The sequence below is a fragment of the Oncorhynchus nerka genome, linkage group LG22 (assembly GCF_034236695.1).
Source record: "Oncorhynchus nerka isolate Pitt River linkage group LG22, Oner_Uvic_2.0, whole genome shotgun sequence".
Lineage (NCBI taxonomy): Eukaryota > Metazoa > Chordata > Actinopteri > Salmoniformes > Salmonidae > Oncorhynchus > Oncorhynchus nerka.
This window is the reverse complement of record NC_088417.1, coordinates 45,597,934-45,612,897: the sequence shown is the minus strand read 5'-3', so window position 1 is coordinate 45,612,897 and position 14,964 is coordinate 45,597,934. Positions and strand designations below refer to the sequence as shown.

The window sequence follows — 14,964 nt, the reverse complement described above, 5'->3', positions numbered from 1 at the left end:
CATTTCAAAATGACTTAATGTCATCACCATGGCAACACTAGCTGGAATCACTGAAGAGGAATCAGTTGCAGCCTATAAATAATGGGATTGATGCGTATGAATGAAATGATCCTGGATCTGTACATCGATGGCCATATATTGGGAACCCCTCCCCTCCCCTGCTCCTTGGTGCACCACCCTCCCCCACCACCTCTCATGTTGGCAATCTTACCAGGGCCCATCCCCATGTCACCGCGATCACTGACGGATGGAGGAGTTTGCTTGTCAATATCACAAACCTGTGGAGGGAGGGAGGGAGAGAGAGAGAGAGAGAGAGAGAGAGAGAGAGAGAGAGAGAGAGAGAGAGAGAGAGAGAGTGAATGAATGAATCTCCAGCTCCATTGCTGGGAAGGAGGGATGACTGCGGGGAGAGAGGGATGGAGAGATGACTGAGAGGCATAGGGATGATAAACGTTACTATTCTCCACTCTATTTTTTATTCTGTTTGGCAGTGGCGCACATGCTCTAACACATACCAACAAACAAACTCTTCATTGAATGGTGACTAGCTCGCAGCCATCTAGCCACATGCCTGCTATGTTGATGTATCCGTGTGGCCTGGAGCATTTTCACGCAGGGCAGATTGGGTCAGTGAGTTTCTGAAGGGTGTTACGTTGCAGCAGGCAAAGCTAGCTATGTGGAAGCTATGTGGAAGCTATGTTGAAAGTGTTATTTGTGGTCTGCACTTTTGTCACTGATGGACGTGTTTCTAAATCTGACAGCACATACTGTGTAGAAGCACAGTGCCCATATATTAAATATAGGCTTCAGCCTGCCTTATATAACCACTGTATGCAACTGTAATGTGAAGCAGCATGACTAACTCGATCTCCTCCCTTTGTGACTCCAGGCTGAGCCCAAAGAGCCGCACCAGTATCCCAATGAGGTATGGATGTCTTCTTCCAGCCCTTTCGTCACTAACCAATGACGCAAATCCATCACAAATAACACGACAGTTCAGTTATTGCATGAGGCAAGATGTGTCTGTGCAGTCACAATAACACATCACCTAGCATCAGTGTTGCAAGCACTTACCAGTTCCACCCCCCACACACACACATACTGATCTATAAGTCAAATCATATATATATATTATATATATTTTATCACAGATGCCATCAAACCACAACAACTTGAGTGTAGTGGGAATTGTCATCATATAAAACCAACTAAGAACAACCAAATTCCAGCTGATGATTAGTTCCACTTGATGCCTGTATGTGGCCTGTCCAGTTTGCCTCACGCCCCTGCACTCAATACTGGGTATAGCCACTTCATGCTGTCACTGTAGTCATTGTGGCTGTTGTTTGTGTGTCTCTCAGCCCAGCCTCACCGCGCTCCCCCTCCTGGCCGATGTTCTCTGCATCCTCCAGCCCCCAGCCGGCCTCCTCCACCTCCAGTGACTCCTCCCCCATCAGGTGTGTCACCACGACACGCCCACTCCACCCACCACTCCAGCTTCGCTCGCACCTCCTTACCCACAATGCTAATTCTGGAGCTTTGCACTGCTGCACTCCCTCCTCTTCTCCCCCACCACCGTGCATGATAACTGACAGACAGTTCCTGATCACTCTGAGGCTTACCCTTTCCACACTATCCTGCCAACTTGAACGGCACTGTACTAGCTCGGATTCATTATTTCCTTCCCGACAAGAAGCCAGCAACTATGGCCGATGTGTAACCAGGCCCGCAAAGTACAGCTTTGGGTCAGCTCAGTAGTGTGAAAATGGTGTTTATTAACGTGGATCAAGGGCTCATCTTTGGTTAATGCACTTTACAGCCAGTCTATCAGGCTTCCAAAGGTTTCTATGCATGTAGCCAGGTAATTCAGATCAACTCCAGATTATAAATACCCGGAGTCGGGTCTAGACAGGTTTAGAATAACCTTGGGCCATTTTTTGGTAGCTGTGTAAATATCTGTCGGGAAATAAGTCTACAGATGGTAACTCTTGCAGCCAGATTTATAGCATAATTCATTGCTGCATTTTGCTTTACAAGGACATAGTTTCTTGTCCAACTATAGAAATGTATTTATATGGCCGATGATTATGGGGGAAAAGTGAATTGTAGGCACACCGAGACTTTCCATAGGGGAGCAATGATGATGTTATGAGACACTGACACAGTCGGTGCTTTACCTTTCATTGCTCCCAAGAGATAGTTAGGAGTGGAGGGACACTCAAAGTGCCCAATGTGATATCCTGGTGAGTTGGATTATAACATGTCATTCTCCCTCTCCCTTTTTAGTGTCCCAGGCAGGAAGGCTAGGGCCCTCTACGCCTGCAAGGCGGAGCACATCTCTGAGCTCTCGTTCATCGCAGGGACCATCTTTGAAAATGGTGAGTATGGACCACTGTGACTGTTATCTAAGGGACAAATGTGGGATGGTATTATTCTAAAACCTTACATTGATTGGTCAGAGGAGAAATGAACCGTGGGTTTTCGGCTGGCCTGCAATGTGAGTATTCCTCCCTTCTCTTCTTCATCCTCCCTGGTACCAGTGTGTGGTGGTGGAGGAGGAGCAGCAAGGAGGCTTGTCATTACGTTGCCTTACCTATGTTTTATCTTCTACAGGGATGAATCTGATCCTAGCCAGGCTTCCAGGGTCCAGTGATCCACTCGTACCTTATCTTAATCGTCCCGCAACCACAGCCTTATTTACACTGACTCACGCCTCTGTCTTAATTCCCCCCCCCCAATTGTTCTTATGAAAACCACATTCAAATAATATCAAAGCTAGCTGAGGAGGAGAAATGTGCCTCTCACCAATTAGAATGACATTTACTATAGACGGAGCTGCAAGCGAGTAGGGTTATAGATGAAAATAGTTATTTTGATTTTATGAAATGCACTGTGTGAATGTCAAAACCCAGTGTAGCCTGTCTTCACAGGTCTCTCAGTACCAGAAGGATTATAGTGTATTGTGTCCAGGGTGTTATGCTTAGGGAACAGCAGAGTTTAGCAGCGTGGGAATCAGCCACACACCCACCCAGGTTGCTGAGGTGCAGGAAGAAAGATGATTGAATGAGGCCCTGGTCAAAAGTAGTGCACTTTATAGGGCAGGGGTTGGCAACAGGTGGCCCATGGGTCAAAACCAGCCCATGAAAGATTTTAGTTTTGGGGCAAAAAATAAATAAAAATGAATTTAATTTAGTAAATTTGTTCACCAAGTATTCCTACAAATAAAAATAGATATGTGATCGTGTCTCAATGTAATCAAGGTATGAAATTGTTATTTTCAAATACAAATTTCATATGTTCCGGCCCCCCGACAAATTGTCCCGCGGCTGAATCTAGTTGCCTACCCCTGATATTAGGAATAGGGTCCCATTTGGGGCACACCCTAGGTCCATAGCTCCTGGGAGGGTTTGCCGAAGCCTTCCTAGCTACAGTTCCTAGCTACCAAAACAAGACCTAGGGGCTCTATTCAATCCGTATCGTGGAAATTCCACATTACAGTTGTGATTGAAATTTAAAGGCAATGTTCCCACATTAGCAGTGACTGCATTCACGGCAAACGCTGCAGATGTCGGCTCAATAGGAAATGACTTTTACATTTCTGTAACTCTTCAGCGGTACATATTGAATAGAGCCCTATGTTATTCAAGACCTAATCGAGAGTTTACACATTCATTTGTTTGCAAACGTTCTCTTAACTCTGAATAACCTGTCATTTATCAGTCCCTATATTTGATTTGTTCAAAATGTTTTTGAAAAAATATATATAGAAAACACAGGCTAAATGGACTGAGACATTTACAATTTGAATTACCCCTTTAAGTACTTTAAGTTGTCATTTCAATGACCCCTTTATGTAAATTATATCTATAGCCAGCCCGATATGGCTCTTCAGGTTTCACACATCATACTAGCTTGGGTTATTTCAGGAAGAGGATGGCTTGGGGTCTCAGTGCTGCTTAGGGGTCACAGTTGTACACTGGGGTCTTGTTCATCCTATACCGCCTTCACAAAAAGGTACGCAGCGGTGTGTGTTGCCCCATCTCCCGTTCTTCCCAAAGCCACCAGAGTGCAACCATCCCAGCTGGTCAGTAGCCACTCACCATATGGATCTCTGCTTTCAAATGGGGACTATCTAAATGTTGAATAACGCAAGGCAGTTAACTGTTGAGAACAGCTAAGCTATGTGCATCTGTGTCTGGTCCCTCAGTTCATCCCTCGAGGGAGCCTGGCTGGCTGGAAGGCATCCTAGACGGCAGGAAGGGCCTGATTCCAGAGAACTACGTGGAGTTTCTGTAGCCCTGGACCAGGACTGGACTGGACTGGGGAGACCACGCAGTTGCACTGTGCCCCTACAACTTATTGGAAGAGTCTGGAGCACAGAGCGCTTCCTGCTGTTCATGGTCATGAACCTGGAATTCAGCAGCAGACTGATGTGTGCGCGTGCGTGCATGCATGAGATGCATTGAGTTGTTGCGACGTAGGCTCATTCCCATATTCAGACAGTCCTTGTGTCATTAAAATGCACTGCCACTTCTTTTAGCGTCTTCTATTATCAGTTGGGAGGGACTTCGGAAGACGTTTTAGTTTTGGGATACGAAAAGGGGAGAAGTTCACTCTGTAGCCCTACTTCTCTTACAGTGTACAGTACGGTCTGTAGGAATGAAGATGATTGTGTAGGGAGCTTTCATCTCTAAATGATGGGGAGTGTTTTTCAGTGAATACTGCTATAAATGTGAGCACTTGCTGCCTTGCCCGGTATTCCCCTAGACAAGACAGAACACAACTGCTGTTTACCTACCTGCACATTATAGAGGTGGGAGCATCCTGAATGTCTTTACTCCCTGTTCGACAGATTTTGTAATAGCTATTTTTTTTGCTCAGAACTACTAGGTGAAATTGTCTCGATAAACCTGGAAAGGAAGTTAACCGAACTGTTTTCATTTAGGACAATAACAATTTTTTTGTATTTTTTTCTTTCATTTCTTAACATGTATATAAATGGGGAGTGTTATGTGAAACTAGACTACTTTGTTCATATGTAAGCCTTGTATTTATAATAATTTTTAAAGATGAAATCCTGAACTGTATTCTTTTGGGGTGTAATAACATTTGTAAATACATGACATTTGATAAGATCACGTTTTTTAACTAGCAAATTTTATATTTTGTATTGTAGCATACTAAGTTAATTTTAGCATCTCAGTTGCTAAATTTGTCGTCATTTGGTTCATGGCCATTGGGAGCCTTAATATTCTTTCTGATCAAATAAATCATGAACAAGGTTGTATAGAATTTCATCTATTAAAGATAAACAAACTGGCAGTGCTGTCCTAGTTTCTTCCAAGTCTCGGTGCCTTGGATTTTATAGACCTGTTCTGAGTAATACTAACCCTACTTCATACAACGGGTGGGTCTTATCATGAATGCTGAATGGTTAAAAAACACATTCCAGCCGGCGTCTACTCAACAAGTTACCACCAGCTAAATCTATGATGTTGAAATGCCTATTTACTCTGTTCCATCTGATTGCGCATACTGTCTCATCATCCCAGCCAGGCAATTTATATACTAGATCTACACTGTAAAAAGCATCTAGACATTATCACCTATTTCTTTTAGACAAGCATTTGATTTTCAGGAGATTTGTATTAACCTTGCTGTCTGTCTCGCTGACATGTGCAACATTGTTTCAATATTGAAATTCGATCTCCAGCTGTCGCAAGACACACCTGGGCCATATTCATTAGGCACCAAACAGAACAAAACGGACTATGGGCTCGATTCAATAGCACGATTGAAATGTAAAGGTCATTTTCAATTGAGCTGACATATGCAGCATTTACGGGGAACGCAGTCTCTGTGAACGCCTTTAAATTTCAATCGTGCTATACCGCAGATCTCCCTCGATATGGTTTGAATCAAGCCCTAAAACAGGGAGGGACCACCTGAAGATGTTCAATAGGAGGCCTATTTTTCAAGCTTCCATTTGTCTTGGTCTGTTTAGTTACGATCTGCCTTTTTAAATATTTGAAATGATACTCTCCAGTGGGAGGTTTCCATTCGTTTAACTGTATTTTTATAGTTTTCAAATGATAAATACTAAACGGACACAAATGTTGTTGTACTATAATGACTATGTACTTTAAAATTGTGTAGGATTGCAAAATGTTGATACATTGTGCCCAACTAAATATGACAGAATAGGATTGTGATTACAGAGCTGGCTGAGATAAAAGCGACACTTCACCGGAATAAAACATTTACCTCATAATGGACGTTGTCCCTGTTAGCATGCTCCAGATAACGCACGTCCTATCAAAGACCTCAGACTTCAAACAAGCTATTTTAGCAATGTATGGTGCGTTCAAGATGGGGGCGGGCGGGGGGGAACTAGCTCTGACTGGGAAAATTGTCATTGATTTTCAGGTCAGATAAGTTGGAGTTCTAGGATGATGCCAGAGTTCCCGACTTGTAATTTGAGTTGGATAACCATTCAAAACCATTGGAGATGGTTATTCCAAGTACCCAGTTGTCTTGAAAGCACCAGTAATTCCTTAAACACAGAGGATAGGCTTACGGTCATTTCTCAAGTGGTGAACAGGTTCCCAGCCCCAGAAGGTTTTTGACAGGGAGTCAAAACATTTTCATAATATTCAGTGATATGGAAATTGTACTTTTTTCCAGCTCTTTTTGACTTTTATGTACATCTGACACATTTGATGTCATCCAGCACAGTTAAGAAAAAATTGTCATCCATCAAGACATATTTGGAGACCTTAGAAATTACTTGTGAATGAGAAACCCTTTATTTTAGATTTATATGGAGAAACAACTGATAACCATCGGAGGTCATGAAGCGAAGCTAGAGCATCCAACCAAAGAACTACACAGCTATTTTAGTCAGGAGAAAATATCGACATTGATTACAGGTGTAATACAGAGGTAATACATATATATATATTTAAACAAATACACAACATATATTCTTACATTGGATTACATTTACAGAATTGAAATACGAACAACAGACTTTAATGAAAGCCATATACCAGTGAAATATGATCTGCCCTTAATCTTTAAAGATAATATTTGTATGTATTTTATACAGAAAATATACTTTCTCAACTAGTATGAAGTTGAAACGAGGTAGTGAATGAACATTATAGATTATTTTAGGCAGTTTGTGGTGCGTAGACCAGGAAATGAGGAAAGTCAAAGACTTGAGTGACAACCTTCCTCATTTCCTATTCATTATGAAACGTGGTAGTGCAAATTCTCTCCGGTAGATTACGTTCAAACACAGTTTTTACCTTAAAAAAAAAAAAACATTCGACGCGACTGGTTAATTCTCACAGCAATATACAAAAGACCAAAGCCTAGACCATTACAAAATATTTTTAAATAAAATAATAAGCACTATAATTGGATAATAAGTGCCACTGTAAATGTAACTGCTCGAATACTTATGTTCTCTCTGCTTTGGTCACTCTGTTGTACTATACAAAATATACTCCAGTCCCTCTTCCCCTCCCAATACCCTGATTTTCTCATTTCCTAAAACACAGTGCTTTCATAGTCTTTCCCATTGATTTATATCATTTATAGTTACTTACAAGTCAGACATGTTTTAACACTGTCTAAGTACATATGCAATACATCCATCTTTGTCAAACACAAACCAACAAACAGAAAAATAAAATAATGACCGTCTTACTCATCCAATGTACAAAAATATTGAGTAGAATTATTCATATCAAAGAGGATCAAACTGATATTGAAAATATTGTATTTTTTTAAAGAAACCCATTTTCTAAAGCATCGATAGTTAAGTTGTCCTGAATTTAAACCCAATTTTTATGGCTCTTGGTCTCCCTTTCTCAAGGCTTTAAGTCTAGCTTTTTTATTTTATTTTGTTTTTTTAAAGATAGGAATATACAGGTATGTAAAATTTTTCTGTCAAAAGTTGTCATGAAACATGTTATAATCAAGAAACTGCTTCACTTTCATGAGATATGTTATGCTACTGTATGTACATCTATGGCAATGCAGTGATCATTAGGATGTGATCAAGCTGGTTTGTCCAATTGAAAACCAGAACTGAGACAAAGTCCTCTGTAAAACTTGTATGAGAAAGTAAGCCAAAATATGTCAACCCCCCCCCTCCTGCACTTGCACTCCACAAGTCATTTTACTTGTATGTCCTTGGTTTTCACATGGCATAAGCTGGTGTGTGTGGTGAGTACATTGAAGGAGATAATTACTTCTACACTATATATACAAACGTATGTGGACACCCCTTGAAATTAGTGGCTATTTCAGCCACACCCGTTGCGGGCAGGTGTATAAAATCGAGCACACAGCCATGCAATCTCCATAGACAAACATTGGCAGTAGAATGGCCTTAGTGAAGAGCTGTGACTTTCACCGTGGCACCATCATAGGATGCCACCTTTCCGACAAGTCAGTTCGTCAAATTTCTGCCCTGCTAGAGCTGCCCCCGGTAAGTGCTGTTATTGTAAAGTGGAAACGTCTAGGAGCAACAACAGCTCAGCCGCAAAGTGGTAGGCCACACAAGCTCACAGAACGGGACCGCCAAGTGCTGAGGTGCGTAAGCATCTGTCCTGGGCTGCAACACTCTCACTACAGTTCCTAGCTGCCTCTGGAAGCAACGTCAGCACAAGATCTTGTGAATAACAATCATTACTTCTACTCCCCGTTAGCTGGTGTAGTTACATTTTCTTTGCAATATTCCTTTCACAAATTAGCACACTGAAGTATAGAATAATACAGTGCCTTGCAAAAGTACTCATCTCCCTTGGCATTTGTCCTATTTTGTTGCATTACAACCTGTAACTTAAATAGATTTTTATTTGGATTTCATCTAATGGACATACACAAAATAGTCAAAATTGGTGAACTGAAATTAAAATAAATAAAAACAGAAAAGTGGTGTGCATATGTATTCACCCCCTTTGCTAGGAAGCCCCTAAATAAGATCTGGTGCAACCAATTACTTTCAGAAGTCACATAATTAGTTAGATAAAGTCCACCTGTGTGCAATCTAAGTGTCACATGATCTGAGTAGATATACACCAGTTCTGAAAGGCCCCAGACTGCAACACCACTAAGCAAGGGGCACCACCACCAAGCACCATGAAGACCAAGGAGCTCTCCAAACAGGTCAGGGACAAAGTTGTGGAGACGTACAGATCAGGGTTGGGTTATAAAAAAATATCAGAAACTTTCAACATCCCACAGAGGACCATTAAATCCATTATTAAAAAATGGAAATAATAACCTGCCAAGAGAGGGCCACCCACCAAAACTCATGGACCAGGCAATGAGGGCATTAATCAGAGGCAACAAAGAGCAAAGATAACCCTGAAGGAGCTGCAAAGTTCCACAGCGGAGATTGGAGTATCTGTCCATAGGACCACTTTAAGCCATATACTCCACAGAGCTGGGCTTTTACTGAAGAGTGGCCAGAAAAAAGCAATTGCTTAAAGAAAAAAAGTTTGGTGTTCGCAAAAGGCATATGGGAGACTCCCCAAACATATGGAAGAAGGTACTCTGGTCAGATGAGACTAAAATTGAGCTTTTTGGCCATCAAGGAAAACGCTATGTCTGGTGCAAACCCAACACCTCACAGCATCCCAAGAACACCATTCTGTGGGGATGTTTTTCATCAGCAGGGACTGGGAAACTGGTCAGAATTGAAGGAATGATGGATGGCGCTAAATACAGGAAAATTCTTGAAGGAAACCTGTTTCAGTCTTCCAGAGATTTGAGACTGGGACGGAGGTTCACCTTCCAGCAGGACTATGACCCTAAGCATACTGCTAAAGCAACACTCAAGTGGTTTAATGGAAAACATTTACATTTCTTGGAATGGCCTAGTCAAAGCCCAGACCTCAATCCAATTGAGAATCTGTGGTATGAGTTAAAGATAGCTGTAAACCAGCAGAAGTCATCCAACTTGAAGGAGCTGAAGCAGTTTTGCCTTGAAGAATGGGCAAAATCCCAGTGGCTAGATGTGCCAAGCTTAGAGAGACATACCTCAAGAGACTGGGGTATGACTGGGGACTGTAATTGCTGCAAAAGGTGGCTTTACAAAGTATTGATTTGGGGGGTTGAATAGTTATGCACACTCAAGTTTTCAGTTTTTTTGTTCCATTTCTTGTTTGCTTCACAATACAAAATATTTTGCATCTTCAAAGTGGTAGGCATGTTGTGTAAATCAAATGATACAAACCCCCCCCAAAATATATTTTAATTCCCGGTTGTATGGCAACAAAATAGGAAAAATGCCAAGGGGGTGATGCCAAGGGGGTGAAAACTGTTATTTCAACTAATGTGAGGACAGCTAAATAAATTCTGTGTAACAATTACACAGTTCTGCTGTTTTTCCATTTCATATTTTGAATAAAAATTGAGAAATTGCAGTTTGGCACTAGAATAATACATACAGGTGACTTTTAAACCATCATGATGATGCAAAATGCAATATCATCATGATGATGATGTGGCAAGTGACACGTTGCTTCTTGAAAATCCTACATCTTGAAAACTTGACTGGTGACAAACTTGACTGGTAACATTTTTGGACTGTTTCAACAGTAGACCAATGAAAAAAATAACACTTGAGTGGATTTTTCTTTTAAGCATGGGCAATTTAACAATTTGTTTGCAACTCCCAGAGAATAGTGACTGTAAAATTCAGCTTGACGGATCATATAAAAAATAGATACATACGTTTTAATATCATATGAACAAACAAACGTGTTCAGGCCGTTTCCTTTTTGCGCTCTCTCACTCACATATACACACCAATCATATGATCATTAGCCAATTCTGCAAACTCCCATCCCATCTCCCTATAGCCCAATGCTGCCATTTTCATTTAACTCGCAAATCATGGATGGTTTTAAGATGGAGTCTTGCTTTTATCATGAAGACATGATTTATCATGAAGTTGATCTGATCTTTTTTTTTTTTCTTACTGTTGAATTATGACATACTACTGGGTTTCCCAAACTCGGTCCTGGGGTCCCCCCTGGGTGCACATTTCGTTTTTTTGCTCTAGCACTACACCGCTGATTGGAATAGTCAAAGCTTCATGATGGGTTGGTTATTTGAACCAGCTGTGTATTCCTAGGGCAAAAAAATAAACTTGGACCCAGGGGGGCCCATTAATGACTTTGGGGAACCCTGATATACTGTCTGTGACATACGCTCAGACAAGGGCAGGAACCTTCTATTCAACCTAATGTTTGAGCATAACAACTGCTGAAAGGTTGCGGAGAGTGGAATTGAACATATTGTTGGTTTTATTATTTACTGTACACTTCACTTCTGGGGATCATTTAACTGCAGGGATCATTTAACTACACATTTTAGAAAATAAACATGGCTGCTTAGAAAGAGAACAGACACAAATACATACAAAGGTGTTTATATTAAATTCCTATGCAAAATACTTGCATTTAACAGTTTGAGAAAAATGGCTATGGAAAGCTTGTAAAGCTAAAAAAAAAGGCACGTTTTCCCTTTTCTGATATTCTTGCGTAAACGTTTCAGCGGTCTGTGCATGCATTAAATCAATAGAAAATATTCCTTTCTCTTTTTGTTGTTAAAATTTGATTCCTCCAATCTCACAATGATCAAGTCTTTTGAAGTGATTCACGGTCTAAACGCGATTCCAGAAGAGTTGAATCATTGTTTCATCCAGAAGGGTCAGTTAGTTTGTTGCCATGTCGCTCATGGTCAGTGTCAATCTTGCACTCCTGTTCTCTCTCTTTTTCACATTCTCTATCCACCCAAGTCCTCTGGGAACCGGTTTGAGTGCACACTCTCACTACATTAATCCGTACTGGTAGGGGACCTGGTGGGACGTCTGCAGGGAAAACAGGTGGGTCTGGCTGGCGAGAGGGGAGGCTGGGGTTTTAAGGCATTGTGTCATGGTTTAAGGCATGATGAAACAGAAGCGGCTTGACACTCCCATCTTTGAATTTTGGTATCTGGTTGCTGATGATCTCGGCCAGCATCTCAGGGAACTCCACACTAAGGGATTTATTCACAAAAGTGTAGAAGCAGATCTGCAGGAGGCCCCCCACCATCTGTGGAAACAATCAGGTATTTTTTTTAGAGGTCTTTCACTAAGAGCACAATGGCAACAACAGAGCAACATGCCAGGGTGCGTAGCTACAGTTTGGTACAGCACACACTATGTCAAACCACTCATTGATGCCATGATGAACAACTTTGATATTGATAGCATAGCTGGAAAATTAAGCTTGTAATACATTCTAACGGTCTCATCTCTAACTCAAGAGGTTCACAAATACACACACACACACACAAAAAACAGTCTTGCTTGCTCTTAATACATATTGGATATCTAACAGGTATTCAAGTCACACTCTTCCAGACTTGACTCCCTGATATAAGGTACTCCAACCAAGAGGAAACATGTTGATTTATTGGTATGCTGACGAGTAGAAGAGGTGATGAGTATGCATGTACGCTCATTCATTTAATTTTCTTTGTGTTTATTAAGCCAGGATAGTCCTGGGTTCAATAACTACCTGGAAAACGTCGGCAAGTGTTACGGAGTGTTGCTGAATGCTGTTGTGTGGCTGTGGGAGCAGGTGGGCTCAAACTCACCTCCTGCATGGAGTCCAGTAACTTAGTGAGTTGGTAGAACCTCTGCCAGTTCTGGCTGGAGTTCTCTTCCCGCTTGACGATGGCCTTCCCCAGCTCCTTGATGTAGGTCATGCGGATCTCATCAAACACAGCCTGGCTCTTCAGTCCATCCTTTGGTACTGTGGGGGGGGGAACAAGCAAGGGAGGGGTTCAAGCAGACATAACATCTTACTCATCGTGCATGATTTGTTTTAGTAGGCAATGTACGTCAATATAGTCCTCACGTCTCCGTCGTTAAAAAAAGGCATAATAAAGAGTTTCGGATGTCAAGGACGCAACCTCACTCAGTCAACCAATATTCACACAATAGAAACTCGGACATTCAGTTAGGTTAGGCCAGGAAGGAGTCTTTCAGTTTTTACCCAAAGAGTCTCCCAGTCTGAAAACTGCCCGTAATCCTGCCACTAACATCTCGCCACTAGAGTCTCATAGAAACCACCCTCTGTCCCATCACAACCACACTTAGGTATATGGAAAATATGCAAAACCACAGGTAACAATGGGTTTTATGAGGCCCCATTCTTCCCTGATGAGAGCCAGATGAAGGATCTACCCTGGACTGAAGGGTTCTGGGATCTTGGACTTGGGCCCAGGCAAAACTGCACTCAATGGACAAGAGATTATGCAAAACAACACAGGAGGTAAATGGTAAAATACTCTCCAATTGTCTTATCAGATGAGAGATACAAACTGGCTTTCCCCTGTATACTTTTCTGGTTTGGATGTAGCTAGTGATGTCTTTTTTCAAACATGAAAGAGAAGGATTTTATACCTCCAGTCTAGAATAACTGACAAATGACTATTCGGATCACGGTTTTGAGTCACGGATCAGATCATTTTTCGGATCAGCCACCCACCCCCAAAAAGTGAGACAAATATAACTTTGCTTTCCATTTATTACTTAAAGAACACTTAAAGCAAGAAACTTTTCAATATTTAAATAAAATCTTAAAATAAAATATTCGATTGTTAAATTAAAGTGCAATATGAGGCATGATACCTTTGAACAATAGTGAATGAAATCCTTGTTTTCAGAGGTAGGATCATGGACACAGACGTTGCAGTTCCAGTGCTCAATAGGGTTGTAACCGTTTTGAGGGGTTTAAGCGCCTGGAGGACCTCCTCTGCCACTTTCACGTCATCATCAGACAAGGTGACGATGTCTTCATTTTTTTTTCAGGGTGTTGTCTGTCAGTGCAGCGTATACAGCTGCCTGCTGCTCAAGATAGAGCTCCAACATGTCATCTTGTTGTGACATCGTGTATGAGCTTGTGGGTCGGTAGCTGTAGCATTTCTTGCTTGGTCTTAAGCACATGAGCGACTGTTGTGCTCCGGTGAAAAAATAAACCACCTTCCTGATCCTCCCAAGGAGGTGGTCCATCTGGTTCACTGAGATTCCCCTTCGGGATGCTAAATTGACCACATGTGCAAAGCAAGCTACCTGTGGCACCAGTTCAGCTTCTATCACTGCACTTACTTGGTTCTTGGCATTATCTGTGGTGGTTGGGATATTGCTATTGGGCCTCTCTAGTTTCCACTCTGCTCCTGGCAGTACCTGCGCCAGATTTGTGCCTGTGTGACTCTCATAGGAGGGGGCGTGTCTGTAGCACCGGACTTGGCATCTGCCACTCCTCTGTGGTGTAGTGAGCAGTCACAGTCATGTAGCTTTCTGTTGCCCTGGAGGTCCACCCGTCTATGGTGAGGGCAACAGAGGATGCCCTGGATAATTATTTGACAATTTTGATATTTTCCTTTTCATAAAGATCTGGCACGATCTTTATACTGAAGTGGGTGCGCAGCACGCATCTGTCTTTATCTTTTCACTGCAACTCTGCATCGGCAGTAAAACTGTATTTCACACACTGATGGTTAAACTTTGCAATTGATCGGCGGTTCATGGATCAACTCCGGTCCGTTACACCACTACTATTTACAATACTAACAGGAGAGAGGACTGTTGGTCTATAATAGCAGGCAATACGTCTACATCGATCAAAAGTGGTCGCCTGGCGTATTTCATTTACCTTTCTAGTTGGAATTCTGCTGATAACATTATCGATGAGCCAATCAAAATAAAACACTTGAAAACGTGTACATTCTGTCCTGGTTGGAAATAAAATCAAGGAAGATTGCTCACTGGTTTAAAAAGAAAAAGCACAGCTCTGCATGTAAATGTAATTTTCATTTCCTTAGGAAGCAATCAAAACACACTAAGTGTGTGCGCTTTCCAAAACCACTCATTTTGAGTAATTTGAAAGGCAT

At 41.7% G+C, this 14,964-nt stretch overlaps 2 protein-coding genes across 6 annotated transcripts in view; one reads left to right on the top strand and one right to left on the bottom strand.

Moving 5' to 3' along the window:
- The window catches only part of LOC115105249 (rho GTPase-activating protein 26-like), a 125,953-nt gene extending 120,631 nt beyond the window's left edge, over window positions 1–5,322 (top strand). The window contains exons 21-24 of one of the 4 annotated variants that reach the window (XM_029627037.2): window positions 890–925; window positions 1,362–1,457; window positions 2,287–2,378; window positions 4,208–5,322. In XM_029627037.2, coding sequence (XP_029482897.1) covers window positions 890–925; window positions 1,362–1,457; window positions 2,287–2,378; window positions 4,208–4,296 — 313 coding nt within the window. In that variant the 3' untranslated portion in view covers window positions 4,297–5,322. Of the gene's footprint in view, window positions 1–889; window positions 926–1,361; window positions 1,458–2,286; window positions 2,379–2,613 lie in introns of all 4 variants that reach the window. The other 3 variants (XM_029627036.2, XM_029627038.2, XM_029627039.2) reach the window with 3 other exon arrangements.
- Window positions 5,323–6,787: 1,465 nt separating this feature from the next.
- LOC115105248 (glucocorticoid receptor-like) overlaps window positions 6,788–14,964 on the bottom strand; it is a 102,336-nt gene continuing 94,159 nt past the window's right edge. For both annotated transcript variants that reach the window (XM_029627033.2, XM_029627035.2), the window contains 2 exons: window positions 12,664–12,821; window positions 6,788–12,116 (listed from right to left, as the gene is read on the bottom strand). In XM_029627033.2, coding sequence (XP_029482893.2) covers window positions 11,943–12,116; window positions 12,664–12,821 — 332 coding nt within the window. In that variant the 3' untranslated portion in view covers window positions 6,788–11,942. The remainder of the gene's footprint in view (window positions 12,117–12,663; window positions 12,822–14,964) is intronic.